Source organism: Melospiza melodia, chromosome 11 (genome assembly GCF_035770615.1).
Source record: "Melospiza melodia melodia isolate bMelMel2 chromosome 11, bMelMel2.pri, whole genome shotgun sequence".
Classification (NCBI taxonomy): Eukaryota; Metazoa; Chordata; class Aves; order Passeriformes; family Passerellidae; genus Melospiza; species Melospiza melodia.
In genome coordinates, this window is record NC_086204.1 from 19,741,974 (window position 1) to 19,769,725 (window position 27,752).

At 40.9% G+C, this 27,752-nt stretch overlaps 1 protein-coding gene across 6 annotated transcripts; it reads right to left on the reverse strand.

Annotated features, from left to right (window-relative positions):
- Positions 1-5,417: 5,417 nt before the first annotated feature.
- PTGFR (prostaglandin F receptor) lies at positions 5,418-26,029 on the reverse strand. 6 transcript variants are annotated; one of them, XM_063165845.1, is made up of 3 exons: positions 25,933-26,029; positions 23,245-24,092; positions 5,418-7,650 (listed from the first exon to the last, which is right to left on the reverse strand). In XM_063165845.1, exons 2-3 carry the CDS (start codon positions 24,031-24,033, stop codon positions 7,345-7,347), a joined length of 1,095 nt encoding a protein of 364 aa, XP_063021915.1. In that variant the 5' UTR covers positions 24,034-24,092; positions 25,933-26,029; the 3' UTR covers positions 5,418-7,344. The 6 variants fall into 6 exon arrangements, with proteins under 6 accessions (XP_063021915.1, XP_063021913.1, XP_063021911.1 ...); XM_063165843.1 differs by lacking the exon at positions 25,933-26,029 and adding an exon at positions 25,465-25,541; XM_063165841.1 differs by lacking the exon at positions 25,933-26,029 and adding an exon at positions 25,203-25,290.
- Positions 26,030-27,752: the final 1,723 nt, after the last annotated feature.

A 27,752-nucleotide genomic window follows, 5' to 3' on the forward strand; every position in this document is an offset into this window, starting at 1 on the left:
ATCCTGGGAAATAAGCTATTTTCCAAGATGACACTTATGGAAGCAGAAACCCACCAACCAAACATGGTGAAATGTGAACATATATTTGGGAGTGCAATGAAGCAGTGAGCGATATTTTGTAGAATTATCTTGTGTCAAGGTGTAAATTATCTGGTAGAAGTAATTTCAAAATGTATCTATTCCTTCAAGTAGTGAATGCTTTGCTACAGCAGCTCTGTCAAATCTTCTACAACTGAAAACCATTCCACCAAGGTCAATGTGAACTCTGACAGTGGTTACAAGAGAAACAGCCTTGCAGTAGGCAAACCACACAAAATGTAATGCTAAACATTGCAAATACTGAAAAATTGTTTCGTTGCTTCCATGGAACTGAACCAGTAAAACACCAGTCCCTCCTTCAAGTGGATTAATGATTCCTTGGAATAGAAGAATAATGTACAAGGACTGATATTTCTGTCCAGCTTTGCAGGTTAAATAATTTCCTCCTTTCCTCCTTTCCAGCCATTAGTTCCTCCCCAGACCCACTGCATGGGTTCCCAAGAGGTGCCAGGGACCTGTGGCTCTGCCACACCAAGCACACCTGGAGCTGCTTGCACTTGGCTCCTCAAACAGGCAGGAGAGAGAACAATGAGCTGCCGTGACCTTACGCAGTTTGTAATTACTTTTTAACAAAGTAATTTTACTTTACTTTTTTTTCTTTCTTGGAGAGTTTGCCACATATCTCAAGAATCCTCACCATTAACAAAACACAAGTCCCTGCATGATGGCTGTAAATGAGGGAGGCAGAGGAACAGTAAGGTGCTATATGTAAGATTCAGACACCTTAGACTATTTTCAAAATTACTCAGAAAGTAAATGAGGGGTTTTTCATTTCAGCTTTTCCCCAAAAAACTTTTACCATTGTTCTTCCATATACTATTAGTCTGCAAGTTTCTCATTCTGTGGACTGCAGTAGAGCCATAAAAAGTGTCTCCAGGTTAAAAATATTCACAAAGAATCATGTAACACTTCAGTGCATTTGGAGGAGACAAATCTGAAGGAGATATTTTATTTTACGTTGTTTAAAATTTGATACTGCCCTCAAATCCTCATAAAAGTGACCATTCTCTTCTAGGAGATGACGTAAAACAATAAAGGAGCAACTGCACAATTAATGTGCTCTGTTAAATGTTTCAGGATGTGCAAAGAGATTATTTGCTCAAAGTTGAAACTAAAGGGGATTGCTGCTGAAGTCCCACAGTTGCAGGCAACACAGCTGCAAGAAGTGTAACCACAAAAAGCTTATCAGAAATATAGAGTGCACCAAAGATTTTGTCAGAAGGCACAAGTAAGAAAAGTAAGCACTTCAACAATAAGTCAACAAGTAAGCACAGCAACAATAAATTCTGTTATACCTGCCACAAGCACAGATTGGAATTAGCTGCACTGATGACAAGTCTGATTTCGGATGCACGGCTGAGAATTCGCGCAAGAAACAGAAAACAACTTTCCACCACACCAAGTGGCTCAGAATCCTACCCAATCTGATCTTGAACACTTCCAGGAATGGGGCACCCACATTTTCCTTGGGAACTGTGCTAGTTCCTCACCACCCTCACAGGAAAGAATTTCTTCCCAATATCTAATCTAAATCTTCCCTCTTTCAGTTTAAAGACAAAACAGAGTATCTTCAACAGAGATTAAAAATGTCAAATTACCATTTTAGAAAGCAGGGGTTGAATTGTTCCAGGCAATCTTGGATTAAAGTTCTGTCTTCTTCATCTTCCTCTTGAGCCTGTGTCACACAGACCAGGAGCAGACAGCATGTAATGTTTCAGGCATCTGGGGAACTTCATGCATAAAAGGTATCCTAGAAATTATCAGAAGTCTCTGCTTTTCAGGAATTATAAAAATAAATCTGAATCTTGAAATTAAAGACTTTCTCACTTGTCCAAGTGTCATTGCAAAGGCTCCACTCCAGGCTACCAGGCTGCTTTGGCATGGACTGCTCCACATTCCCCAGCTGGAGCCCTCACTTCACACAGCTCTGCCTTCAGCATGTATGAAGTGAAAATAGGACTGAAAGATGCAATCCAAAAAATAAATTGATTCAGATTACAAACATCTTTTTTATGAATTACAACAGAATTCAAAGTATTTTTCTGCTGCTGCCTTCAGAAGAAATTAGATACACACACATAAATGTCCCTGGGAAGGGTAGCTGCTTCCTAGAGATGTTATACTGTAACAATTTTTTGCCTCAAGTATTTTAAATTGCTAACCTCCAACTGAAAGTAAGGTAGTTTAAAAAAAAAAACTGAAATGGATTTATTTTTGTAAACTTCTGTAGAAAGTATTTATTTTGCAACCATGGTGCTGAAATTAAACAGCTAGATAGATACATGTTTATATTCCTGCAGACATTGAACTTTTTTTAAAGACTCCATGAATGTGTTGCTAAGAAACCAAGTCTTTCATAGATCTGTCACTCTTTAACTTATCCTAATTATAAACAATTTTTTAAATTGCATTAATTATATTTTGAATATTTAACCATTGTCCAATCACTTCAGACGTCATTTTGTTTACAGGAGGCAGTAGAAAGGGACAAGTGGGTTTGTTCTTAAAGCATCATCACTTGGAGTTCCTGAAGTGTTTACAGGAAGCTTTTCCCCACACGAGGAGGGTCGGATCTATTACAGCAAGCAATTGTCATTGACTCAACCTTTGGCATTTTTGTTATTAATTCTTCCTGTAACTTGCTGCAAATATTATGTTTGTTTTCTGTTTCTTATGAATAAATTTTACTGAGTAAGACCTAATGGTTTAGGGCTTGTGCAATTTTCAGGCTCTGCTCAAATCCCTGTTTGCACCAGCAGATCTGTTCCTCGACTGCACTGCCTACCTCTTCTAAACATAAACCACTTCAGCATTTCCCCAGAGCCAGATGGAACTCTTTCCTATGGCAACACTTTAAGGAACAAAAAAAAACCCCAAACCAACAAACTCAGAGTTGGCATTCAAGATACTTGAGCCAGAAATTGTGGACCACATATGTGTATCGCATCCATCTGCACAAAAGCTGAGCATCAGCTACAAAAGGGTCAGACTGCAAACGTGCTTTGATTGCCCAGACGCTGTTAAAGTGAACTGGAAAACAGAAAAATTATGGATTACTACTTACCAATAACAGATGGTAAAGACATGCAAGTGTCATTGCTTTTCAGCCTTCACCAAAAAAAATTGAGACCTAATGAAATAACCAGGAAAGCTTGGAAAAGCCTAAAGAAAATATGAGTTAAGCAATCTGCGAGTTACAATCAAGGGTCTCTAATGACAAGCAAGTGTAGGTCCTGCTCACCAGCCTGACCTCCTCACACCAAGGGCATGGGGTCCCAAAACCAACAGCAAACATTTTGGTGTAGGGAGAGCAGGTTACTTGATAATTTGAATTGTTCTGTTTAAAGCATAAGAAGGTCTCCCTCCAAATTATCCAACTGGATGTATTAGTGGCCACTAGAAAGCAAGTTGTAATAGTGGCTGTTCCATGCAGAGAAGCAAATGTGATATTTCAACCACTGTTTGCCCAGCTCATGTCCAAGACAACAACCTGTGAGACACACAATACCTGCCACCACCACTCACCACACTGCTGCAGCCACTGGTAAGGAGAAACACACCTATAAACAGTCACTTTTATGAGAATAAAAAGCATGTTGTTACTGAACAAATCAGCACAGCTTTAATGGGCAATATTTTCCACCTGAAATACACCCTCAATACAAGCTGATGGCCACGGGGTATTGGAACTCATGACTGGGTTTTCTCCTTGCAGCTATTCCTCACCATGGCAGTAAACTTGAGGTTATCTCAAGAACACACAATGCACTTTCAACAGCCCCTCTATTATCTCACTATTGAAACAGCATTATACTATTAGTATTTAAAAATTTCCTAGTAAGTATCAAAATTAACTGACATTCAGCAGGAAAACATTATCTGTTAAAAGAGAAAATACTTTCCTCAATATAATGCAGCAACCCTTAATAGAAAGTTGTTTGCCTGAAATGGAAGACCAGTTTTGCCATTTTTTAAGGTGGCAGATTGCAGAAGTTAAAACTGAAAAGCAGCTGATTTTTTTATGGAAGCAATAAAAGTCACCAGAGGCATTGTAAATTCCCTTGGCATTTGAGCATTTTCCCAAGAAAATTAAATCTCATTCCAATCTATGCTGTAATTCAGTGAAGTGCTGAGTTACCTGTAACATCCTGGAGCAGTGCACTGCAGGTAAGGCACATCTGAAAGGTCCCAACATCTTGTCCTAAAGGATTACCATGGCTACAGAACTGGTACATATTGTTATTCCTGAAATTGTTGCTCACATATCAGACTGAACTAATGGGAACACTTAATACACAGAAATCTGATAATAAACCCACAAGGTGAACCCTTTGTCTCAAGAATCACATCTAAAGACCTTGAACCTTGCTCTCCATCTTTGTATCCAGGTAACAAACTACAGGTATTTGCATAATCCCTGTGATGAGCAACTAGTTACTGATGGTTTCTTTCCTCAGCACATTGGCTCAGCCCAGGCTAGGACTTCATTTCAGGATAAAGTGCTCCCTTATATAGCCTGCTGTTGCTTAACATCCCAATTAGATTAAAATATTCTCCCACCCTGAGGATTTCCTCGGTCATTAGCCACAAATGAGATTCACTTTCTTCCCAACAGAGCACTTATTGCCCCTGCCTGCTCTGGAGGCACTAATTACTGCCAGCACTAAAGGGGCAGCTCACCACTGCTCGCATCGTTAGCCAGCTTCTGAAGAGACCTCAGCACACCCTGAGCACACTGTCCTTTGCTCCCTGCCTGGGCAATGCTCACATCCTAATGTGAAGCCATCCCACTGGCTTTTTAATAATCTCATATTCCATAAAACAGATAACTCGCTAATCATACAGCACAGCACGTTGCTGGCTGTTCTGTGAGATGAAATGAAATGCAATGACAATCCAATCACTTTCAGGGTAACAGGTCCTTGGGTGACTGTATCCTGAGCTGCCTCTGCAGGCCACCACATCACTGAGCAAGGCAAAATAGCAATAGCAAAACTCACTTTTTTCATAGTGTATGTGAAACACAGGCAGATACTTGGATAAAACCACTTACATCCCAAGCACCAAACTGCCTCAGTTCCACTTTTATTTGCATTTTCTAAGCATGGGTCATCAGAACTGCCTTAGACCACCCTGCCCTGGCCATGTGCAAGCACTGGTACCTCTCACCTGAATTCCCACTGGTCCCTCTCTGCCTTCACACACAGGAATGGTAGTGGTTGGCTTGAGTCCAGTGTGATGTTTTTTGTCATAAGCATTATTTTTGATAACTCAGGATCATCTTTTTGGTTACACAAAAAACACCTTAACTCTCAGGATACAGTATGGTAACTTTAATGAGGCTTTGCAATTTACATTCAATGTGTATCAGTACACAAAATATAAGAAATCACATATACATATAAACTTTGCTCTGTTGTTTTACAAGCCAACCAGAGTGAACAACACAAGCTACATTTATTTGTTCACACAACAAAATGGAACATTTTCAAGCTTCATTCACCAACGAAATATCTCAACAATTTACAGACCAACATTATTTTGCAGCTGCTAAAACAACAATCTTCCATAGGGAACAAATAATTTATGTCAACAGATACACTGACATCACATTCTATGAAATAAAAAAGCCACGTTGAGCACTGACTGAATGCTTCCAGATTTCAGCAGAACTCACATGAAGCAATAGTGCAGAACTTACACCAGCATCAAATCAGTCCACCATTTATCAGCCCTATGACTCAGAAAAAAAATCACATACAGAAATTTTTTAGGGTAAATAAAGCCACTTTAGTACAGGGTTATTTAACCCACTTATTTTTCAACCTTTTTAAAACAAAAAGGAAATAGCTTTAAAAAATATATAAAAAAAAAGAAACATTTAAACCTTTTGGGTTTTTATTTTCTGACTTGCAAACTATTCTCACATACAATATGAATTTGTACTTTGTGAATAGTTTTGGTCCCTCAGACTGTCTTCTTAGTGAATCTGTTTTTAACTACTTTGTTCAAATATACCAACACTTCACTAACGTAGTTATTTGAAGTTAAGTAGGTAAAAATAACACAGACCTATCTTAAAACAATATCTCTCATTTTTGGCTTCTGAACAGCATACAGTCACAAAAACCAAAGCTTCTTTTAGCAGCATTAAAGGTGAAGGGCCTTCTGTGTGAAGCTGTCCTGAAAATTTTCCGGAACCTTCAAGTTATTGAATGCTCTCAGCTCTTCAGACACAGACCCTGCAAAAACTGAGCATTCAGTTTGCTCTCACAAACTAAACCCTGCGCCCAAAGCAGTTCCCTGCAGAGGTGCTCATTTGGTCACACACATGTTCACGGCACACGTGTGACCTTTGACAGATGAAGCAGATGTACCGCATGGGTATTTCAGTACACGCACCAGGGGAACGCTGCCAGAATCATCCTTCAGTTTGGGAGGGAGGGGGAAACCACAGTTTTCACAGACTAACCACTGCTTTATGCCTGTTAGTTTCAACAGAATTGCTGAAAGGACTAAAAGCTCACCAATACACCCCAGAACATAACTGTAAGGAAGCTGAGCTCATCTGCTTCTCTGCTCCCAAAGGGAACCTCAGGTTTTGTCAGTGATTTGAAAGGAACACTAACACTGATGCAGAGTTCACAGCTCTCCCAAAAACTCATGGAACAGTAAATAATTAAGAGATCAAGTCAATGAACCAAGCACAGTGGATCATTTAATAAACTGGGCATAAGCAACATGTCTTTCATATATACAATTGGTAAATTCAACGCCTAGAAGCACAGAATACCCTTATGTAAAGGATGCTTGACTTCATTCTAGAAAAAAGTGACTCTGCAAGGGATTTGAGGGTATCTCTGGTAGGAAAAAATCTACCCCTTTTAAAAATCACCCTGGAGATCACTTCTGCCCTTTTAAAAAGCCTGTTAAAGTGAAAGGCTTGGTGGGGAGTGTTACAAGGAGCCCTCTTCACTTTAGAATACATCCCTTCCAAATCTGGTACTGGAATGTTAAATCATCTATATTTTTCCCTTCCGTTCACTGAAGTGAATTAAAACATTCAAGGGCATCTTTTGGAGTAGCAATATCAAACTGGTGAGCAACAACAGCAAACCACTGACAATTTAAAACATATGCCAAACCACTGAGCCTTGGAACTCATTTTAAGGTACTGCCCATGTAGGAGCGTTGCCTCCATCATCTCTTCATAATTAAAACTTTAGTTTAACTTTCAGTTCAACTTCATTGTCCCATGGAGCTGAGAGGCCGGAGGTTTATCTGTTTGGAACTTCCCGGTGACTCGGATATCGCCGCGACCTTCAGAGAATTCTTGATGGAGCTGAGCTCCCACATGTGCAGGTTCACGCCGCGCCCGCCGCAGCAGCCGCTGGTGATCCTGTAGAGGTTCCTGAGGACAGCCTTGCGCAGCAGGATGTACACCCAGGGGTCCAGGATCTGGTTCCACGTGGCCATGCGCAGCGCGAACAGCAGCGTCTCGCACGCGTCCTCCGAGCGGCCCTCCCTGAGCCCGATCCTGGCCATGGCCACCTGGCAAAGGGCAGGGGTTCACAATTATGCATCAAAAAACACACATTTAAACAACCTGAAAAATTGAGTATTTTAAAACTGTACGTTAAAAAACAAAGAGAGTGTGTAAACGAGCAAAATTATTTCAGCACTGTCTCTAATCTTCACAGCATCAGTGCATCCCAAACTGCAACGTAAATACTTTCAGCTATACAGGATTCATCATCCTAGAAATCCTCTAATGTTTCACAAAGGACATACACGTGCCTCTCCTGAATTACTTCTGCTGAACTTTAAGCAGAGGATGGCAACCTGCCAGGGAACACCCTTGAAAACAAGGGACTGATCTAAGCAACAAGCAAAACCTTAATCCAGAATGTGATCTAACAAAGCATGCCAAGACTGTTCCAGAAATGGATTTTCTCAAGGACAGAATCCACTTGTAGGTCAGCACATTTTTGTAACAGCTATTTATTTTTTCACATCTTCCTAATTAAAGGCTGCATAAGGAACACAGTACCTTGACTTCAACAAGAAGATTCACATTTTTCACAGGTTTTCAAAAGATTCACAACTTTTCCAGGTTTTCACAATCATTTGGGGAAAAATAATATTTTTAATGTTAAATAAATGTTTTAATTTGTTTAGGAGTGACAGAACATTTTTTATGCTGCAGCAGAACACAATTTATTGACACCAGAGGATTTAGAGGTCTGCAGGAAAATTTAAGCCATGGTGACAAAAGCCACTTGTCAGTGGAGACACAGGAGGTTTCATTCTCCTCTGGAAATGCTACACATGGACAGACCTCCACCAGCAACAACACTACCAGAGCCAATAATTCCACATGGAGGAATTCCAGACCAGCTCAGCAGGGCAGCATCCAGCAGAGGATACCCAAGGGCCACCAGCCCAGCAAGGTGTGGCTCTGGCCCCTCTGTTCTGCAGGGACACAGCCCCAGGGAAACCCAGGCCACTGGGACTCCTGCCCTGCAGACACCTCCTTTACAGGCTGGCTGCCCTGGGCGTTTGTAACCTGAGTTCCTGCGTGAGGAAAGCCTGATCTGCCAAGCCAGGAATCTGCCAGAAGGTGGTAAATTATCTCTCCCTCTTAGTAATGTTAAAACCACACGAAGACTTTTTTGGTAGAACGATGAAACACTGTAAGGCTCTTTGTTCCAAAGCCTTTAAAGCACGGCAGTTATTTAACTAAGAAACAGGATATTTTACAACTGATGCTCTGAGTACACTAATTTATTGGGCAATGAGAAGTAGGGTCAGGCTGTCCATGCGCAGGGTTGTAATTTCAAAAAGATGTACTGAAAAGAGACTCAACAGAAAAACTAAAAAATAATAATGAATGAAGAGAGAAACCTAAAGCTCAACATGCCAGCAAACCTATTTTACTTCTTTTAAATGCTTCTCTCTATTTGCAGACCTACAGCTATATTTCCTATAGCTTGCAGGTCACCACATCTGAGTATAAGCTTGAATGGCACAAAGTGAACACATAAAAGGACACTGAACTTGTTTGATGAAGCATCTGATGGAGTGTTTCCGCGTGGCTTCCATGGGAGCAGCAAAGGAAGCCCCCAGGAACACCGCTGGGGAAGCTGGTAGGACTGGCAGGAACACAGCTGGGAGCTGGTGTGGGGAGCAGGAGGAATGTCTGAGCACCAGGCCAACACAAACACAAGCCAGTTCCCTGAATCTGCTGCTCACCCACAACCACTGGGCACATTCCTCTCTGACATCAGCAGCCCACCCAAACTCAAGCAGCTCCCCTGGCTTCACATGGGATGTTTGTTCAGGACAGTCTACATTTTATTTATTAGAGGTCCAATACCACAAGGCAAACTCAGACAGAATACTCCTTACTCTGCAAACAGGACTGGGCAGAAATGACAGCTCAAGAGAGCTCACAGACCAATGTCCTTATCCCACTCAGCATGTCTGACTTAATACAGACACACAAGCCACTAATCTGATGTACTTAAAATTCATTTGTTGCTCCTCTCTCACATTCTCTGAAGTCAATAAATGCCAAATCCAATGCAATTTCATGTCCAGACAAAAAAGCACTAAATGTTGCGAATAAGGAAAAATAGCTCCATCCAGACTTTGTAAAACTTATGTTCTCATGACACCAAGAACACTTGTGAGAAGTGTCTGCATTTAGAAGTAATCTGCATTTAGAAGTAATCACCTTTAAGTGAACCTATTAATTTGCTGTTCAAAATAAACGACTTCTGCTTTGATAATGGATTTGCAGGAAGTAAATCAGGACAACAAAGAAAACTGATACATAACTATGGATTCTGACTTGGAGAAGCTTCATCCAGAATATTTCAGTTGCCTCTTCTGAACATCAAACATACAAAAAATAATCCATTTAAATTCACAAGAGCAAGTAGAGCTTATGTACACAGACACTTGTTTAAACAACTCAGCTGTAGGTCCCTGGATTAGAAATAATAAGATAAAATCTAATTATCTACAAATTTTGTTTTATAAGATTTTCCTAACCATATTGCTAACACTATTTGGGAGTATTACGCAGAAATTAAAAAAAATATTTTCTTTCTTATATCTCTAAAACTAATATAAAAGCTTTTTGAAGTTTTGAGAGGCCAAGATTTCCATAAGAAATGGAATAAGACAGAGAATCTCACTGCAGCCCTGAGTAGAAGCATTTTTATGTTTAAGCACTTGTGGCAGAGCAGCAGGACATGTAGCCATCAGTGAGTATGAATTGAGAGAGATTCTCACTCCTCCAAAAAGACTGCCCTGTTCTGGGGGCTCATCACATCTTCAGAAAAATCATGTAAGAAAACTGCAAGCACCCGTGCAAAGAGGAGATTTTGTTCTGGATTTCTAAAATCATCCACTGATTTCCAGAACAAGACTTAAAGTTCAGCAGAAGAGGGGTGGAATGGAATGAAGTTAATATAAATTAGTATTTCTCTCACATTTTCACAGTCTATTTATTTAAATTTGAATTCTTGAAATACTGTTCCAAAGTCAAGTTTGAAACCATAGCTGATAAAAAGGAAAATACACTACCAGCTGTTTAATAAAGGATTTCGTTGAAGCAAAACACGCAGACAGTCTGGATTTTCTCCCTGGGTGTGAGAAACTCTTGTCACTGAAATGGTTCAAAGTCATCAGCTCCGAAATTGCCACTAGAACTTGGTGCAGTGCCAAGTGGACTTTTGAAAGTGGGACCACCTCCATGGGCACAAAAAGAACATTTCAATTATTCTTATTTGAGTATTAGAGGTCAATAATTGGTTCAAAGTCAGGGAACCAATTCAAACCCTTTTTTCCTTTCCCTGCAGGTCCACGAGGCTGGTATGACAAAGGAATTCTGTTCTCTGTAGGCAGCAGCACCCAAGTGGGGAAGAGGCAACACCATTGCATCATATCTAATCACCTCTGATCTCCACAACTGAAGTTAACATTCATGCAGATTCAGCAGCATGACTCAAAAAATTAATCCCCAGCTGGTAAATAATACACGTAACTCATGGCATTTTCTAACATATTTAGAAATGTAAGAGTCCAAGTAGCACTCTGCTGATTTATACACTGTTTATATGAGGACAGCTGTAGTATGTCTCCCTGGTTTGCAAAAAAAAAAAAAAAATCACATGATGTAACTATGACAATTCAAACTTTCTTTATAAAAGGTACTAAAAAAAGTACAACTTTAAAAGCAATTTTTTAAACCAAGGGTACCTGCTTGAAAGATATAAAGTTATTCTGATTCATACCAGTCCTTAATGGTTTAAGAAAGGACCTGAGAATTCAGTGTTCCTAAAAATACAGAAAATCAGATTTGTGTTAAGGAAGGACTTGGCACAACACATTAAACTTCTACATCCTTTTTGTCCAATTGTAAACTTCATTAAAACCAAAGCTCACTTTGCAAGATCCAGAAAGTCTGATGGAAAATTTTTTTAAACATTTTGAAATTGTTGACTTCTTCAATTCCGTACCTAGCAGACAGCATCAGAGAATTCCCATTTCCCTTAAGGGCAAAGCTCAGGGCAATAAACAAAAAAATTGCTTCAAGGCTTCACACCACTCTCCAGACATAAACAGCACTAATTTAATTTTCCTTCCAATTGGATCTACACGAGAACAACCAATAGGCTCAAAGGCTGTGCTGCTTAGTCACATTCCTGTCAGTACCCAAGGACAGCCAGTCAAAACAAGCAGCTGACTTTAGAGCTAGTTAAGAAATACGACAAAAATGAGACTTTGATGCATTTCTCCTCACAGGCTCTAAATCCAGGTTCTATCCTTGACTTCAGGAAACTGGGTAAATCCCAGTCACCAAGAGATTGACATGGAAAGCAGAACAGACAAATATCGGAAATTCTTGTCTTCTGCAGCTCAGCCCTCAGACTCCCCTGTGGGAACCCTGCAGACCCTCCCAAGCCTCTTCCTTGGGATTTCCTTACAAGCCATTCTGAGGATTTCCATTAACGGAAGGAAGTCCATGGATTTTTCAGTATTTGCAGAACACTTCTATTTTGTCACTATTGTCAATGTCAAACCCTGAGGTGCAAATCCCCTTTTTCTAAACCACAGAAGTTTCAAGGCAGAACTTTACTGATTATGTCCCAATCCACTGAAACAAAAAATATACACTTATTTTGAATTCCTAGAGTTTTTTTAACTTTTCATTTTACAAAAGCAGCTTCAGTCTAACAGGCAAGGGATCTTACAGGTTGACATTTTGTAGTACTCTATAACACAGACCTTAAGAAAATTAATTTACAAAATAGTGTGAAAAAGAAATAAAAAGGCATATATCTTCATGTTTTATGTACCATTTTATATCTCTCAAGCAGTGCTGGTAAAAAAGAAACACTGCCAGCAAATTGCCTGCACCATTGCTACACTGATCTTGCAGTATGCAAGCCAAGCATTTGTTGCAACAAAGCTGAGCATGCTTCGTTTTATTTCTTATGTGATTCTGCAAGTCAGTTTAAAAACAAGAGCTTCCAAGAACAATATGCAGTGCACCACTTCTGCCATCAAAATATTAGTACACACACTGTTCTACTTATGCCACATAATGCTTTTTATGTTCTAGATCTGCATGGTTTTTCCCTAGAGTTTTCCTTTCCCTTTCTGAAAGAAAAACATTAACTATATCTTCAACTTTCATATACCAGATGATCACTTAGCTTAGCAATTAAATTCTAACTGAGCATAATGATTTGTCTTAAAAAAAGCCAAATTAAAAAGGTAGACAACAAAACATATGAGCCAGCTTTCCACCACATTAAAGCCCAGAGGGTACTTTTAAGAGCATATGTAGTAATTCCTTACGTACAATTCAGCAGGATCAGCTCTTGAGAAGAGTAGCAGGAGAAAAAGGGAGTCTCCTTTTCTCTCATGTATATCTCTGTGATAAAATAATAATGCCACTAAAAATTTAGAATGGATCCACTGGCTCACTATTTGCCCCCCTTAAAAAGGAACTGCATAAATATTTGGAAGGTATTGTTAACCTATAGAGGTGTGAAAGAGGTGGGAAAAGTCCAAAAAGCAGAGAGAAAATGGGAAATCACAAAAGTTTTCACAAAGCAAATTAAAACGTTCTCATATTCCTTTCTCAGACACAGCCTAGTCTGTGACCAGGCAATTTCTCACTGAAGTTGACAGGAAAGAAATTATGAAGTAAGCCTCATAACCAGAGGGCAGGGGCAGGTCTGTGTGCATGAACTTGCAAACATTAAGTGAAAGTGAAGTTTTTACTTTCTGTCAACTTTCCCCTTAGACATTACCTATCTTGCATCAGTTTTTCAGGAGGATAAATTCATGTTGGGCTTGAATAAAGCATTCAGGGTCACCTCTTTGTTTCTCCTAAATAATCCAAATATTTCTATCTTGGATTAACAATCCTCTACCTTTATTTCCTTTCCCTGCCATCAAAGTAAGAAATACTTCAGTTCAACCAGCTAGCAATGCAATTACTCTCACAGCTTAATTGATAACTCATTTGAAAGGAAAGCATTGTGGGTATGGATAGAAAAGATTCTAGCATTGGAAACACAAGATGACTCACTTCATAACGAAAAGACATAGCGTCCATACCACAGTCAAATAAACAACCTGTTTCCTGAGCTACATGCTTTAAAGCTGCAAGAAAGGCTGTTTCCACAGCAGGAGGAATGTATTCCTGCCCAAGAACAAAGCCTATATCAAAAAACCTCTTGCACAAAAAAAATTATAGATAGAATAAAAATATTCTTTACCCAGCAATGCTAGAGAAGCTTTACAAGACAATTTTAAGGGCTAGAAAACAACAGAGTATTTCTAGTATCTATAATAAGGACCATCCTTAAGCATTTAGGAAGGCAAGATCTGTAAGTATTTGGGGTTTATTTATTCTTCCATTAGTGTCAGTTGGACAAAGCTTCAAACCCTAGAAATTATCTATTACTTCTCTGTTGTCACTTTGCTTTTCCAGGTTTTCACAATCATTTGGGAAAAAATCATATTTTTAATGTTAAATAAATATTTTAATTTGTTTAGGAGTGACAGAACTTCTCCCACTAATACCCTACAAATATCCCAAGAAAGAATCACAAATAACACACGATACTGGGGAGGAAGAGAACTGTCTGAATGAATAAAAAAGTGACAATGTACAGACAGCCTGGGGGAAGAGGAGCTGCAGAGGTCCATAGCCATAGAACAGGCTGGAAAAGTTGGAAGAGACCTCTACAATCATCAGTTCCAACCATTACCCCAGCACGACCACACCCACCACGAAACTTTTTCCATATGCCCAAGTACCACATCCACATGGCTTTTGAACACTTCCAGGGATGGAGATTCCAGCACTTCCCTGGGCAGCCTATTCCAGTGCCTCATCACCCTCTCAATGAAGAGATGTGTTCCTAATTTCTATTTAAACCTCCACTGGTGATCCTGTCCTTGTTGGAGATGGACTGGAGTCACAGTCACCCAATCACTCAGTACTGTCTGATCTGCAGTGTCTGAAGGAATCTGACTGGAGGCAAAAGAAGACACAATGCATTGCTTTTGTGTCATTCTTTTTATATCACCTTTGTTAAAGTGACTTATTCTGTGTATCACTCTGAAGGAGTAAACTAAACAGCTATGATCAGAAATATCAAAACTAATGAATTCGCAATATATCTACCAAATAGAAATATATAATTTGCAATTACCTTTTTCTTTTATGTTGGCAAATAAACTGCAAGGGCTATTGTGTTCAACCACCTTTCAGGAGGAAGATGGAAGAAAAAATCAAGTCTCCATTTTATTTCTCATTACTTCTGCAAATGCACACCTCTGGTAAAAGGTGGATTCAATTTTATTTCCAATTCACTAATGAACTTTAAATCCTAAAAGAAACTGCTACCACTTACTCCTTCCTGCTTCTCTTTCTCTCTTTCCATGCAGTGAAGCAGATGGGAATACAGCTGGCCACATCTCTCCAGCACAAGAGTCTTCCTCCCCTCATACTCATGTCCTGATTTCAGTCATCACCAGGTAACCCCTGAGCAGATTCACCCCATCCTTTCCATCCTACCCCACCCCTGTAACTTTGGGAGCCCAAACCTCCTGAGGGGCAGCACGCAGCTCCAGGACAGCAGGAGGTGGCGCAGAACCTCCAAAGCATCTCCAGTTCATTCCACTGTTCCTCTATTTCACCTCACCCGATTCCAAAATGAATCCCTAAGAAAGAGGGAGCTCTGCTCCCTGAGCTCTGCTGTTTCCAAAAGCACACCCACAGAACCTGTGCTGGGCGCTGCACTGTGGGCACACAGGGAGCCTCCATCCTCAGGGAGCCTCAACCCAAACTGCAACTCAGCAATTCCTCTCACACATCAACCAATCCCACAGCACCAGAGACACAAGCAACTTGTGCTAGAAAGCACCATGCCACAAAGCAGATTGTGAATTAACACCATAACAATTATAATAATAAACATTCTCTCACAGAATACATGAATGTGTGTTACACCCTGATGTCTGTCATTGAAACTGGGGAGGATGAAGGACCTTCTGGAGTTTTTCCATGTGAGTGTATTACTCCCTGAGATTTTTCAGCAACAACTTTACCATTTAAAGTGTTTAGATAGCCAGGAAAGACAGCTTTCCTAAAATAACCATCCAAAAATGGCTATGCCATGTATGACATTTTCCAAAGATGGTTATGCAGTGTATGATATTTTCAAGTAAGAAATACCTGAACAAGTGTCATATCTAGGAAACAGGAAGAATTCCCTTATCTCAAACAATAGAATGAATGTCAAACTGACTTACTTTTTAATATCAAACACAGAATGTAAAAACTTAACCACGTGAAATAAACAAGGAAAGATTATGAATGGCAAGTTTATTTTGGTGAGGTTTTCAGAATTTGATTTCTTGAGATGGCAACTTCAAAATTGAAAAAAATAAAACAAATCCACATTTTCTGTGAAAGTCACTGATACCTATTTGAAACAAAATACTTGTTTCATAGTTTGATTCTGTATGTAACATCTAAATTTAAAAATCAAGAAGCAAATAATTATGACAGAAAACCAGAAGCACATTATTCTGAAAATGCCATTTTCTCACATGACTGGAAACCTGCCTTCCTTACTTTTTCTCTCCAAAACAAACAATTTCATTGTCTTCTGATGGCACTGCATTATTAGAAAAGCCTTTACGCAAATTTTTCCAAACAGCACAAGTAAACATAGATAACAAAAACTCTATTTATGCTTCCCCTGAAGCCTCTGGTAAAGGGCAATATGTCAATCTCAGCCCTCCTTCCTTCCCTGGTTCCTACCACTACTGCCCATTTCTTCTCCAGCACTTTCCTGTTGAGAGTATCTCAGCTCCCTGATTTCTGTGAGAGGGAGGTAAACACTTGAATTACAAATATAGCCACAATTACTATAGACTTTCTAAGCACTCTGTGATGTGCTGGCCCACGCTTGTAAACATTTTTGTTAAAATGATTCATGTTTCTCAGAAAGGAGAAGGTCTGTAAGATCTCTATGTACTGTAAAAAGATGACAATAGGAAGAGACCAATTCTGAACACCAAAATAGCACTTTTAAAATTCAGCATAAATTTAGGTAGGTATCGTCTAAAATTAATGTCACTCCACTTCTCATGTAACCTGGTGGAATTAGACAGCTGTGCCATTTAAGAATACAAAATTAAAGAAAGTTCTCTATCATCAATACTAAGAACATCTTACCCAAAGGTTTCATAGAAACACATCTGAACAGGTGGGTTGGACTTTCAAACACATTGTATTAAACTTTGTTATTCTCTCTGACAACACATGCAAATTCTTTCCAGGACTATTTTCTTGGGGAAAAACAGCACACTCAAATTGTCTGAGCTGCTGAATAAATCTTATTCCATGGGAAACTAAGCTGGAAAGAAACTTCTGTCTTGAGACTAACAAAAACTTCCATCAAAATGAGTGTTCTCTTTCCTCTTAACCTGTAAAATGAGTTATGTATTTCAAAATACCGTTTGGGTCATAATATTAGCAAAGATAATGATAGTTTTCAGCAATTCAACCTTGAGTTATCAGATGCTAGGAGAAACTCAAGCAAGAACAGCAATTGAATTTGCAGAGTTAACGGATCTATTGAGAAACTCAGCAAGCAATCAAAGGACCATGATAGGAGTGGGAGCCCTTCCTCTAATTTGGCTCAACAAGACAATCAAACTCAGGAATTCTTTCTTGGAGGAACTTAGGGAGCATTTTATTCATTCAAACTGGCCCTCCTGATCTCCTCCGACACAGCAAGGTCTGGAAGAGAAATAACCACCTACAGTCAGCAACAGCTATCCCTGCATCAGTGCTGCAGGCAGAGCTAAGGAGGTGGATCCAGCAGGCCTGCTGCTGGCCAAAAGCTGTTTTTCCTTTCTCCATGACACTGGTTCATTTATTTAAAGCATTGTGACAGCAGTGGGCTCCTGACATGGGCCTGCACCCAGCCTCAGAGATGCAGTGACAGTGCCCAAGAGTTCTCTCTCCCACGGGAGACCTGCCCTACCCCAGGCAGGTGAGAGATGTTCCCACACCCCACATCAACCTCTCCTGCTGACAAGGCATCCTGTCTTTGTGTGGTGTCAGCACACAAACCTCCCAGCAAGAACTCAATGACAAAAGCCAGCACAAGCATAGTAATTATCACTGATTATCTTCTTTAAAATCTGAGCCCTGAAAAGGACAGGTAAGTGTTGTTTTCCCCTCTGAAAGTCTTGAAACGGCACTGAAAGCTGCAAGGTTAGCTGAACATATTTAGTGTATCTCCTTCACTTTTCAGAAACACACCTGTGGAAATTGAAAGCCTAATTTATTCTTTTTCAAAAGAAAAGATCACTCTCCCTGTTGACAGTGCCTGTGCAGGCACAACAAGCTTACAGCTACAGCTATAGCTTTGACTAATAAATAGTAAGGTAATAACACACTTCTACAGCTTTGACTAATAAACAGGAACGTAATACACTTCTGCAGAGCAGCCCCACATGAGAAGTGAATCCTCACATGGACCTGCATCTTGGGACATCTCCCTGCTTCTCCTCAGCTGCACTTTTTGATTCTGAGAAATCACCAGTTACAAGAGCACAAGGGATAAATTTTTAGTAACTCTTAAGCTGTAGGGACAACACAACAGCAATGAAGGCATACAAACAGCAATAATAAAGCCACCAGCTCATATATATGATGTCCACTGCACATATAAGGTACTGCAACAGAAATTAAACGGTCACCTTAATAAAGAAGACAGAAAACAGGAATGAGGGAGAGACTTCAAGAGTAACACAGGTATGAACACCTGACAAAGTGTATACAAGGCTATACATGCAAAAACAAAGGAGATGTAGAGGATTGCCTTGTTCAACCAACTACCTTATAATGGACACAAGGACGTGGCCCAGGAGTTACTTAGTGTAAAACCTGCAACAAACTGACCTCCCTCAGCAGATTGCAGCCCTGAGCCTGGCCCTGCACCCAAACAGCTGGTGGGGCAGCCAGGCTGGGATGGGGTAAGGGCATTCCAGTGAAAGCCTCCCTGCTAGCACATCAGCTTCTCACCAGCTCCAGAGCACATTGTCTGACAGCACCACTCAGAGCAGCTCCTGCAGCCTCTGAGCTGCAGTGATTCAATAAACCACAAGCTGAACACAGCCCTAGGTGCACAAAAAGCAGCCATCAAGCCCCACTGCGTGAGACAGTCTGAGAGCAAGAAAAAGTCAGAGCGAGTTCAGGGAGACACAATTAGCATAACAAATTGGAAGGAGAAGAGATTACATGGGAAGGGGCTGATAAAAATTAATCTCCGCAGTAAAAAAAGCAACTGAATAACAGTTGATTTATTCCTATGAAATAAACACAGTTCTTTCCAATAAAAACAGGAATGGCTATTTCCAGCAGTAGAGGGGAGGTAAAACTGGAATGAAATTAATCAGTTAACTGCATGGAAAAAAGATTTTAACAAGAATAATTTGAATGTAAAAGTACTTTTCTCAGGCTGTGTTTCACACATGAAAAAGATTAGAAATTTCTCTGTATCACAATAAATTCACTCTGTAAATAAATTCACTCTGAAATAAATCTCTCCTGTCCATAGTTACAGACAGTTCTCTTTGCTACTCCAAAAAAACAAATTTTATAATAGGTTTATCCCTTGAGCCCCACAGAATACGACACAGGGATGTCAGAATTTGCTCATACAAGCACAGCTCCAAACCAAGCTGTTTCATGACACGCCAGACGTCAAGTGACAGCCAATAAACAGCTTTATATAACAATGTATTTCATCAGAGGTGTAGTCACAAAATGCTCCTGCCAGCTATTTGCTTTGGGAATCCAACCCCTAGGGACCAAATTCATCCAGCAAAATTGGCATACCCTTAGCAAATGAATGAAGAAAGCTGAGAAGTTGAAGTTGGTACATTCAGAACATATTTACCTGGAATTACCCATCACAAAACAAAATTATTTGGACTGTCAGAAAAAATGTGCCTCTGCAAACCACTGATTACATATATTATTATAAAACATATGAATTTCACTTTTTGGTATTTTTTTGGTGAATTTTCTCCTGCTGTCAACTCCTCAAAAGGCATCAATGCTCCCCCATAAGGGAAGAAGCAGGGAGTACCTCTCATACTTCATTAGGGGGAGATTCTCTCAAAGTGGCAGAAAATGTGAAAAAGCTGCTTATTTTGAAAAACAGATGAGATGGAGTTTTGGGAAAGAAATCCAAAGGAAAAAAAAGAAATCAGAAGGAGGTCCCTGTCCAAGAACCATGGGGAGAGCTCCACATCACCATGCCATGGGCTCTGCTTTTGAAAAATGCTCCATCCATGTCTTCAGGAATCTTAAGACAGAGGTGGTGATTGATTAGAATAGTACATATTATTATTTATAATATTAAGTGTTAGCTATTGAAACATTTACACACATACATAAATAGGCATCAAAACAACTTCACTATCACTGAGCAGATGCAGAAGTCAAGTTCAGCTCCACATCAGACACCATAAAGAATAATCCAGGGTCTCGTCATCTGAAAATGATTTTATCACAGGAGAGTGACAATGTCTGAATATTAACTCCACTTGGAAAAAAAATAAAATTAATTTAAAATCTAATAGTGAAGTAAATCTGCAGTTGGATTACAGCATTGGACAGACTCGGCTATGGTAGCCCTACACATATGTCAATGGACATACCAGACTAGATTGAAAACAGAAGGGAAATAAATAAATTAAACCCCCCCAACACCAAATGAATCCAAACTCTTGTATCTGCAAACCACATGTGCTATAAAACGCATTGCCTTCCTCCACTTTCTCTTCCAGAAGTTTGTTTGGTTTCTAGTAACTCTGGTTTACTTTGAGGCAATTGACTCTCATGAAACATTTTGTTCTGTTTACTCTTTGGGACAGAGAACATAGGTAGAATTCACAATTCAAATGCTAGACTTCAAATTCTGACTTTTAGATTTAACTTGGAGAAAGAAAATGAAAGAAGCAAATCACAGAACAAGCATGTATTTATGCCCTCTTCCAGAGAATTTCACCGATGAACATCTACTCATATTTATGTCAAGAAATACTTATTTTGGTATATGCTGATTATATTATAGAATGTAAACCACTCTTTTCACAAATTAAAAGCCCTGAGACCTTTCACAATCAGAAGGTTTGAATCAGCAGTTAATCATAAAGCATGTAACTTGATAAACCCTGAATCACTTTAATGTAGCACATGAGCAGTATGCTCCAGACAAAACTTTATTCTACTGCAGGCCAAAAAACTTGCTAAATTAACACCACACATGTAATTCTGTTTGTAGTCTGTTGCTATCAAAACAAGCAATGGGTAAATAAATCAGCAAATTAACTGGTATAAACTCTATGATCCTAACATATACAAAAGGAAATACCCACGGAGGACCCTGTCCCATTGCATTTCCCACTGAAACTCTCTGGCTAAAACACTGACTGTTCACTTCCTTAAAACTTCGTTCCAAGAATCTAATCCCCCACTACATCTACTTTTTTTTTTGTTTTTAAACCCTTCCTTTCTAACCTAAGTTTGTGCACATTGCAGAACTATTTTTCATAATGCCAGGCTGAGTTTGGCTCATCTCATTTCAAAAGAAATCCAGAGGCACAGCATCACAAGCCCAGCAGGCACAAAAGGCATCATCAGATTTGCCACCCAATGAATCAGAATTCCTTGTGAACCAACTTCCCTCCGCAGGACAGTCCCACAAAATACCAAGTCCAAAATTAAGCATGACCTGGTTCACTGGCCTGCATCACCTAATGCAAACACTAACTCCAAAAAGGGTCTGAAGAAAAAAATTCCTGCTAGACGAATAATTCATCTTCAACAACCACTTAGATGAAGTTAAATATTTTAACAAAAGTAGTGCTGCGATTTCATTAGATTGCCACAATTTCTAAAACTATAATTTTATATACTTTTAATAAATATCATAATTAAAACTGAATGGCATAACAAAATCAACCATAGTAGTTGCAATTTAGTGTTCCTCAATGTGTTGAATAAATGAAGTGTCTCTTTTGAACTAAAAAAGTTTACAGCTCTTCTGACACTCAAGGGTTTCTCAAAACCAAATTAATCTCTGCTTTTAAGAACAATTAATTTAAATGAAAATAAATGTTACCAGAAGATACTAATGCTGCTTTTTCATGGAAAGTAAAGTCATCATATGAGATCCTTTTTTGAAAACCGTTCTGTGGCATGCCCCAAACTTCAGATGGTGTCTGAAATAACTGTAAAGTTCCCTACAAAACTTGCTCTGCTGCTCTGACAACTTTGTTTATGCTCCACACACTACAGCCACAACACTGACAGAAGCCAGCATGAATTTAAACTATGCTGCAGAGCAAGACTATAAAAATTCTCCATTATTTGAACAAAAATGAAGGAGTATTTGTGCATTTCAGTGATTGCAGACATTCATACCTACACTCACCTTGAGGCCAATGATACTGGATTAATTAAATGCTACCTGCCAGACACCAAACTGCTGCAGCCAGGCCAGTGTCAGTATCTAATTTTTAACTAACTCAGGTAACTTCAGACTGTACCATAGGCAGTGAGCAGATGGAATACAGCTGGATATGATACAGATCTTAGACTTAAATGTCAGCATTTGTTAGTTCAATCCAGAATTCCTCATTTATATCATTGGAAAACTAAAGGACCCTGCCTCTAGGGAAGAAATTAAGGTTCCATGTTACTTGCGATTTAAACCCTCTAGCAAAAAAACTAAATTTCTTCAGACAAGTTTGCTACACTAAAAGCTAACACCAGCTTTCTAATGCCATGATAGAGTTGGAGCTGTCAAATTCTTTCCCATACCACAATCCCACCTCCTGGGACCCTGCTCACTGAGAGAGCAGGCACTACCAGCACTGATCCATCTCACAGCAGGGACAGTCCCATACCAGCTCTGCTGCTCCTCTGTCCGCATTACAAACCCAGCTTGCTTAGGTCTAAAGCAAATGTTGATTTCAACCCACTGCCAACCACTGGTTTTCAATACGACCCTAAAGCTAAGCCCTTAACACCCTGAAAATGGAGGGGAGGATTTTTAGGTTCTTAACTGTTACCTGCCCTAACAAAGTTCACAAGGAGCAGTAAACAGTTGAAATAACAGCAAACAGACTGCCATAAATAAAAGAATTATTTACACTGTACAGAGTAAAAAGACTTCCCAATCCTAGATGTCACTGAATTGTTGGAAGAGTTCAAAATGTTTTCTCAATTATTCGAGCCGTGATTCTTCTATCACTGTCTGCTCCACAGCTCTGGAAATGCAGTCCTGACAATCACTATGTATTTAGTTTACTGTGCTATTGATCAGAAGTGGAGAATAACTACAAGTTTTTTATAGATGCATAAGTACATACATTATAGGCAATATGCTATAAAATGAATATCAACTGAGTGGGTGGAGCTGTTATCACAACTTAAGTGCTTTAAAACCTGGAGACAAAAAAGTGTAACTTTTATACAGTGATGTGCATTAAACATTGGCAAATACATTATGCTCTTACCAGGAATGGGCTCCAGCAAATGCAAGAAACACACATTATAGCCAAGAGCTGAATGATCATTTCAAAATGATGAGATCTGCCTTGTCTTTGTTGACTTTTAAATTTGACTCTTAAGAGGGTAATTCCTGTGACAGCATTGCACAGGAATGAAATAGCAAGGGCCAGGAACCCAAGGCAAGAAAAAAGTAAGAGATAAAATCTGTCTTCCCAGTCCTCAACATGTTCTGTTTTATAGAAGCACCAGGTCCTCGATGCTTGAATTTGGTAGGCTCTAAACCTAAGAATAGGCAGCAAAGCTATAAGAACAGCAAACAGACATACCATAGTCAACATCATTTTCACATGTCTAGAAGTCATTTTTGTAGAGTGAAATATTGGCTTGGTGACTCCAATGCACCGTTCAACAGCCATCACACTGCCCAGGAAGAGTGGGCACAAACCAAAGAAAACCATGCAGATGCCAAAAACACTGCACAGAATGTTGGACTGGTTAAACCGAATCCAGTCTTTATCTGAGGCATACACAAACACTGCAATGGCTCCATTGATGAGGTGGCCGAAGAGATCTGTGACAACCAAACCACTGGCAAGAAGCAAAAAGGAGGCTTTGGATTTCTGTCTGAACCTCTGGTATGCCTTCATGAGAATTACTATTGCAAGACTGTTGGACAAAATTCCTGCCGTCATGAAGATTATTGAGAAGAAAACTGAAATCTTTTTCTCCGTGTGGCACGTTGTGTTTTTCAAGACTCCAAATCCAGCCAGCCCCGGTGATTTTGAACTGTTCATGGTTAGGAAAGGAGACGCAGCCCTCAAAGCATTTCAGCAGTCTTGCAATCAAAAGGCATCTGCAATTATAAAAACAAATATACACAACGCTGTAAAAGGCATACCACTGTTCAAATGGCATTTCAAGCAGAAATTCCATAATATTAGTCTGCGGTACAAATCTAATTTTCCACTTTTCTGAGCGATATGATATGGCATCACATTTTAAGTTCATCACTCACATTGTAAAACAATTATCCGCATGCATTACACAATGCAAATATAGCCTACAAGAAATTCAGTTTCAGCATGCATAATACATACAAAACAATGTATACAATATATCATGTTTATGTACATCTAGTAAGATAAACAATACAAACAGTTCTGTTGGTTAAACTAAGCTAAACAAATGTTTTTGCAACAAACTCCAAGAATGACAGTACTTAACCAGCCCAACCACAAAAGTGAAATACTGAAACTGAAGCATTTTGAGATCATAATCACGCTCCACTTTTAAACATTTATTTTCAAAACAATGTCTTAGTACCTCTAAACAATTCTCCTCCCACAAATTCATGTTTCAAAGCTTTAACCTAACCAGCACTGAAGCCTTCAAGTTCCCAGTACCCTCGCTGAAGCACAAACTTGGTTTTCAGACGCACCGTAATTCAGAAACCAATTCTGGAAGTTATTTACGCTTTATCTCCCATCTCTACTCCAAGGACATTCCTAATACCAAAACCTCCCCAGGTAGGGGAAAAAAAAAAAAAAAAAAAAGTAGGGAGAAAAAAATAAAAAGCGGGCGCTAACAGCCCGTATTACAAACTGCCGCTGAAGCCCCTCGGTTCCTGAGCTACATCGGGAACGGGGCAGCCGGACCAGGCAGCTCTGCCGCTCGGGAGCGCTCAGCGGAGCGCGGCCGGCCAGCTCCTCCGACGGAGCGGGGCAGCGGAACCGCACCGCAACCGCACCGCGGGCACACATGGGGCGCACACCGACGGGCGCACACCGACGGGCACACACCGCCAGCAGCCCCGGTGCCGGAGCGGCGGCGCTCCCGCCCCCCGCCCCGCTCTCCCTTAAGCGCTGCCGCCACCGGGGGCGGAGCGAGCCCGTCTCGCCGGGCACAAGTGCCCCGGTGCCCGCCGGCCCGGGCCAGCCCCGCCGCGCCGCCGCTCCTTCCCTACCCCGGTCTCGGTGTCCGCCCGGCCCCGCCGCCGCTCACGTTCGCGTCGCCCCGCGGGGCCGGAGAGAAGCGCAGCGCGGAGCTCCGCCGGCCGCCAGCGCTGCCGAGCCCCCTCCCGCCGGCGCCGCCCGCGCCCGCCCTGCCTCCGCCTCCCCACACGGCCTCCCCACGCGGCCGCCCCAGCCGGCCTCCCGCCCGCCGCCCCCGGGACGGGCTCCGGCTCCGTGGCGGGGCCGCGGTTCCGATGCCCCGGGCACACGCACCTCGCCCCGCCGTCCCGGGAGGCGCAGCCCGCGGTGTCCCTGCGGCCCGCGGTGTCCCCGCAAGGAGAGCCGCGCTGCCGTGTCACATCACAGCCACGGGCGAGTTCCCGCCCGCCGGGCTGCAGCCACAGCCGGAGCAACTCAAGGGGCAGCCGAGAGGCCACATCTGTCCTCAGGCACCGCTTCACCTCCTCTTCACTTTCTGCACGCTGCTTCCCAACTGCGCCCGTCAGCAGCGCGCAGGGAGCTCGGGAAGGGGCAGCCCCAGCAATGCTGTCAGGGATGCGGCTGGCACAGCCCCAGACGCACGGCCCTCGTTCTCCCGGGTCAAGTAGAGCTAACAGTGCTCCTTGGACCATTTCTCTACTGGAGAAACACCGTGAGAGCACATCCAAATGAGGCATTAATGATATGACCCATAGGCTGGAAATTCAGAGGTTGTTGCCCATCATGCGCTCAAGCTCTTACCAGTTGAAGTTATAGATGACTTTCAAGTTCTTGCATCCATCAATGCCCAGGACTACCAAACAGGCCTGAATGGGAATTTTAGTCACGACTCTTACTGTAGAAGTAAACCAAAATATAAAATCAATGTCAAACTATGAAACAAAACTGTAAAATACTACAGAATTTATCATGGCTACAATGATGAACTTAAATTTGTTTTCATTGACACACAGTCTTGAGTGGTACTGTTCCTGGTGCCACAAGACTATTACTTAAAAATTAACGTTCTCAAATGTACTAGTTTTTGCTTACCTTCATATCTTGAATAGTACAGGTACAAGTTGCCTTTCTGTAATCCACCAGTGAGGAAACACTGGCTAGATTTATCTATTTCTTCAAACAGTACTTAGAGTCACTTGCATAAACAGTTAAGAGCACCACACGATGACCTTCTTCAAAATTGTTGTCAGATTTTGGCATTTTAGCATACAATGAGCAAAAATGCTCAGTTTGGTCTAATTGGGACCTATAAATTCCCATAAGTTCTTTTTTAAGACAACAGTAAAACATAAAAATATCTCAAAATACATTGTTACCTATTAAAGATCAGAGAAGGAGAGTTTATTTTATGTTCCCCTGCCTAGGAATAAATGGAGATGGAGATCTCAAACTACAAACAGCTCCATGCCTTTCTTCCCTAGCCAGATTTTTTCACCCAAAGATCCTGAAATGGGGAGCAATTTTGCTTGAAAAGAAGCAATGAAGTTCATACTTCAAGACTGCAGCCTGGGTGGTAGAAGCTGAAACAGCATTATCGGGTAGATCAAAACAAAGGGAAGAACAGAAAAACCTCAAGACAGCTGTTTCAGTGTGCTTGTAAAATGTAGTAAGGGAAAGGCAAACACCCTGGGTAAAGCAGTAGCCTGCCAAAAGGAGGGGCAGTATTTCAGTTGCTGCAGAGATGGAGAAAAAAGGCAAGAAATAGTGTTAGGAAAGTAAATACAAGCTTCCAACTTGCTTTTCAGACAAGAGGCATTGAAGAGTGCTCCTGCGCCTGTGCAGCTGTAAGAGCACAAAGTGCCACATCCCAGTTTTGTGCTGTGAGCAAGCAGCTTGTTAAGCATTGGCATAAGCAGGACAGGTATGTCTGGTGCTCAGCCCTGTACACATCTGTGTGCTCCTGATACAGGAATAACTTAAATAGTGACTTCTCTGGAATGGAATGGGTTTGTAGGATTATGGCTAAGTGGGATGGAGATTTCAGAAGGTGTTGGAGGGGTGAAAACTGGCAGTGACACCAACAGAACTGTTTTTCATACTGACCCATGGTCAGCTCCTTCATCTCCTATTACTAATGAAAACAGGAGTGACCAAAGTTGTCCCACCACAGCCTCTGCTGTGGGTTGTGAATGAGCAGCCACTGCTTTCTTAGGGGCCAGCAGTCCTTTCACAGACCAAGAGCTGAGGGAAAGGAGAGGAAGGATTAATGTCATTTTCAGCAGGGCAGTGGCTTTTCCTCTCAACCATTTGACAGTCAACCATTATGGAGCTGGGTTTGATTCAACTCCTTTTTATGTCTGAGAACAAATGCTGTAGATGCAGGAGCCACAGTGGAGTGTTTCCTGACCCTTTCTCGTTCTACCTATTCGAAGACTGCAGAACTGAGGTGGTGCCTTGGCTTAGCTCACTGACTTCAGCACTTCTTGATGTGTTGGGCTGCTTGTGTTTGTTCCAAAGCCCTTGACTCCTGTGTACTCCAAAAATCAGGAGGGTAAATACACTTTTTGCCACAGGTTTCAACTTGAATGAAGGAAACAGAATTCCCTGCTCACATTCAGTGA

Coding starts and splice junctions, on each gene's coding strand:
- PTGFR (XM_063165845.1), bottom strand. CDS start 24,033: ATGAACAGTTCAAAATCACCGGGGCTGGCTGGATTTGGAGTCTTGAAA. Junction 7,651..23,244: donor TTTGCTGGAGCCCATTCCTG/GTAAGAGCATAA, acceptor GCCCTTTGCCAG/GTGGCCATGGCCAGGATCGG.